At 36.4% G+C, this 4,147-nt stretch overlaps 1 protein-coding gene across 1 annotated transcript; it reads right to left on the reverse strand.

Annotated features, from left to right (window-relative positions):
- Positions 1-668: 668 nt before the first annotated feature.
- LOC107716870 (protein AIG1-like) lies at positions 669-3,772 on the reverse strand (the record flags this gene model as incomplete). Its single annotated transcript, XM_016523478.1, has 2 exons — positions 669-1,825; positions 3,095-3,772. Coding segments are annotated over 2 exons (1,814 nt in total), but the record flags the coding sequence as incomplete, so codon positions are not given.
- Positions 3,773-4,147: the final 375 nt, after the last annotated feature.

Consider the following 4,147-nt stretch of genomic DNA (forward strand, 5'->3'; position numbering starts at 1 on the left):
TTTAAATATATTTTTAATATATATTTCAAAATATATTGACATATATTGTATAAAATATATTTTCTTCTATTTGAATTTAAGATATGAAAATCAATTTATTATTAATATATTTCAATCTATGTGACTTCTGTATGGGAAAATACAAAAATACTGGTGTGAGAAATGTATTTAAATAAAAAGTAATTTTGTAATTTGAAAATACAAACAATATTTACAAGCAATCGTTTGAAGTGCAAGAGACAGTATTACATTTAGTAATACTGGAGTTAGATACATAAGAGAAAGAGAAGTGCTTTCCCCTCCTTGCACAACTTCTAAACAACATATTCTTCAACCCTAACACTAGATAATATATCCAATATATTTATCCTTATTTCTTCTAATTTCTTATGTTCACTTAAAATATTAGTACAGAAATCAAAACTTTTCCTCTTTAAAATGCCAATTAGGCCTACTGAATTTTTAGAACATTGTTGAACAACTGAACCTGATAACAACTATCATAAATAATGAGGTCTATTTATGATAGACCCCCCCCCCATAAATAAATAAAAATAATTTTGCCTTATTCTTTGCTTTTATTAAATAATGCAGAAATATCACAAAATGACAAAACCTGTTTTATTCTTCATTTTATTACAATAGTTGTAGTTCTTTTTTTTCCTCTCTTTTATCTTCTTTTTTCTTTTTTATTTATCAAGTTTATCCAGTGCTTTATGTTGTCTTTGATGCTCTTTAAGCATCTCTGTGAGCTCCAGAACATGCTGCAGTTTTCTTTCTGTCGACTTATGAAATTCTTCTGCTTGTTTTCTGGCTTCAACTTGATGTTTCTTCATCATGTCTTTTATTTCCTTCTCATGTTTCTGTCTCTCGCTTCTTTTCATCTCTTCTATTTTTCGATTAAATTCAGCTCTTTGCTGTTTTTCCTCTTCTGATCGTTTCTGGTTTTCAGTCTCTCGTTTCTTCTGATCTGTTTTCTCTTTTTCTTCAAACTCTTTTCTGAGGTTTTTCTCTTTTTCTCTCAGCTGATTCTGCATTTTCATTCTCTCCTCGTCTGCTCTTAGTTTCTTTTCCTCGAGTCCCTTCATCTTGCTTTTCATATCCCTCTCATATTTGGCTTGTAACTCATCTTTCTGAGCCTGAATTTCTTTTTCTTTCTCTTTCATTATTTCCTCCATTCTCTTTTTAATGGACATCTCTGCCTCCTCAAACATGCTGTTGGTGAAGTATCGACCCTGATTAGTATTTTTCACCTCTTCTATCATCTTTAACAGTTGAATCACTTGAGTTGTATCTTGTTTCTCTCTGTTATTGAAAACCAGGAATCTGTTTCCACAATCTCTGATCAGTTTCTTCAGTTCTGCAGAGTTACTTCTCTTCACATAATGTTCTATTGACTCATTCTCAAGTTCGTCTCCTCTAGTGAACAGAACAATGCTGAACTGAACAGCTTTTGGACCAAAGATCTTCTTTATCAGATCCATAGTGTCCACCTTCTCTTTGGTGAATCTTCCCAAACTCAACACAATGACAAACACATGAGGTCCAGGTGACGACAGTGAAACACATTTCATTATTTCTTCCACCAATTGATCATTTGTCAGTGTTGTGTCAAAGAGTCCTGGAGTATCAACAACAGCTACTGATCGACCATCAACTTCACCAACTCTCTTTTCACATGCAGTCGTCACTGAATCTGTGCTCATTCGGCTGGGAAACTCATTTCTTCCCAGAATAGTGTTTCCTGTTGCACTCTTTCCATTTCCTGTCCTCCCGATCAGCACAATCCTCAAACACTCCTGATCAACTGTTTCACCTTCAGCACCTGAAAATAAAGTTGAAAAAAAAAAAAAAGAGTTAGCAAAAGCAGATGTCACTACATTTTAAGAAATGTCTCCCTTCTGAGTTGGAACGACAGCTTGCACTTTCTGAAGGGACTGTGAACTGAAATGTTTTAAGAAATGTCTCCCTTCTGAGTTGGAACGACAGCTTGCACTTTCTTTCTGAAGTGTGAACTGAAATGTTGAACCCAGAAGGATTCCACTTTTTGAGCACAGATCTGAAAATGACATTTCCAACATAGATTGTTATACATTTTGAATGCTTTTGACCACAGACTTAAGATTGAGCTCTTTTTAAAGAAGACACTTTGCAGATTATTGAAAATTTGTATAAAAATGATATTACAAAAAAGATATGGAAGTCTAAGTTTATGAACATATAAAATGTAAACATTAAAATATTAATATTTTAGATAAAAAATATATTTTACAAAACATGTTGAACTCTAAAACTGCCAGAAAATGAAAACCAAAAATCTGAACAAGTTGTGTTCCAATATTGAGGTTGATATATCAAAAAACGAGCTTTCAATAAGATTTTGTTTTTGGTGCAGTACCAAACTTTTCCACCTAACACTCAGGGTAAGATGTGTGTTTGATCCCAGGGTGACCAGTGCTGGGTGTGGAGCAAGGGCTGTTTAAGCATGAAGGAACATTTCTGAGGGCAAGCTGCTGGAGCAGGGTGATGGGTGGTAGCTGACGCAATGTATCACTGAATGGAAGTGATTAACAATAATGGTGGAATAATTGTCTCAGGACTGTTAAAAGGTGGATCTGGTGTATGAAGCCGGGAGAAGGCATTGGCCTTGGTGTACTTGGATCCAGGCCTGCATGTGACTGTGAATTGGAAGCAGGTGAAGAAGCCATTTGTGGTCATTTCAGGCCCTGTATGCCTGATGGGGATTGAGGAGTTTAGCAGAGATATGTAGATATTCCAGGTTGCATTGGCCAGTGATCACCTGGTAAGGGTACTGGGACCTTCATGGCCAGCAGCTTCCCTTTACCAGTGTCAAAGTTCTGCTGGTTGGAATCAAGCTTCTTGGAGAAGGCTGCACAGGAATGGAGTTTTTGGGGACTGCCATAAAGCTAAGACAACAACACCCCTACTCCTATAGAGGCATTCACTTTGACCACAAATGGCTTTAACATGGTGTAAATTATCATCAGTGGAGGAGAAGTAGATAAGGAGATTGAAGGAGATTACACTTATACACACAAGATGTCATACACAACACAAAAATAAATACACTCACCTTCTGACTGAACCGTGCCTTGTAGCTCTTTGATTTTATTTTCCATTTCTTTCTTATGTTGTTCCTCCAGTTCATGTCTGACTCTGTTCTCTCGAGCTTTCACATACATTTGAAGTGAATAGGGTTCAGTCTTCATGTTCTCTATATAATCCAGTAGTTCTGGGATCTGTCTTGAATTTTTCGGTTCATTTAACCCCATCACTATGTACTGACCTCCACAACGACTGATTAACCTCTGAAATTCTGGGCTGGATTCAACAAAATTAGTCACTTTTTTAATAATAATGAGCTCTGTTGTGAAAAGCACCATGAAATGGTCTCTGGAGTCAAATATATTCTGGATCTTCTCTATTTCTGCTCTCTCATCATTATTAAGTGGAACAGCAGGAACAATGAGGAGGAAAACATGAACTCCAGGATCACAGAGAGACACACAGTTGAGAGTCTGATGCATCACTTCCTCTTCTGGGAGCTGAGTAAGAGCTGGAAGCTCTAGCAAACTGATCAGACGTCCATGTATCCTCTCCTCTCTCTTCACACACTCTTCACTGATCGCTCTCTGTTGTGAAGGTTTTATCTTTTTCCCTCGTAAAAGTTTGGACACAGAGACCTTAAGTGTGCTATCACATCCACACAGCACGAGATTCAGCTTCTGTTTTCCAGAGAAATTCAGTGACACTGAAAAACATATTTAGAGACATTAGACACAGTTTAAGATTTACAGTAGTCAACATTTGAAGTGGATCAAAACCTTTCATCAAAGTTGTCCTAAAACCAAAACAATACCTGTTCACAACTTTTTTGAGCCACTTCAAATGTTGACTACTCTAGTTAACAATCACTTTCAAACAACATATACATATACTTGTAATATGTGTGTGTGTGTGTTTGGTCCTGGTAATCTCTACATTATAGGAACAAAAACTCCCCAAAGATGGCAATACAGTCATTTTTGACCTTGTGGGGACATTTACAGTGGTGTGAAAAAGTGTTGGCCCCCTTCCTGAGTTCTTATTTTTTTGCATGTGTCACACTTTAATGTTTCAGATCATC

Source organism: Sinocyclocheilus rhinocerous, unplaced genomic scaffold, assembly GCF_001515625.1.
Source record: "Sinocyclocheilus rhinocerous isolate Xijiao unplaced genomic scaffold, SAMN03320098_v1.1 scaffold3437, whole genome shotgun sequence".
NCBI lineage: Eukaryota > Metazoa > Chordata > Actinopteri > Cypriniformes > Cyprinidae > Sinocyclocheilus > Sinocyclocheilus rhinocerous.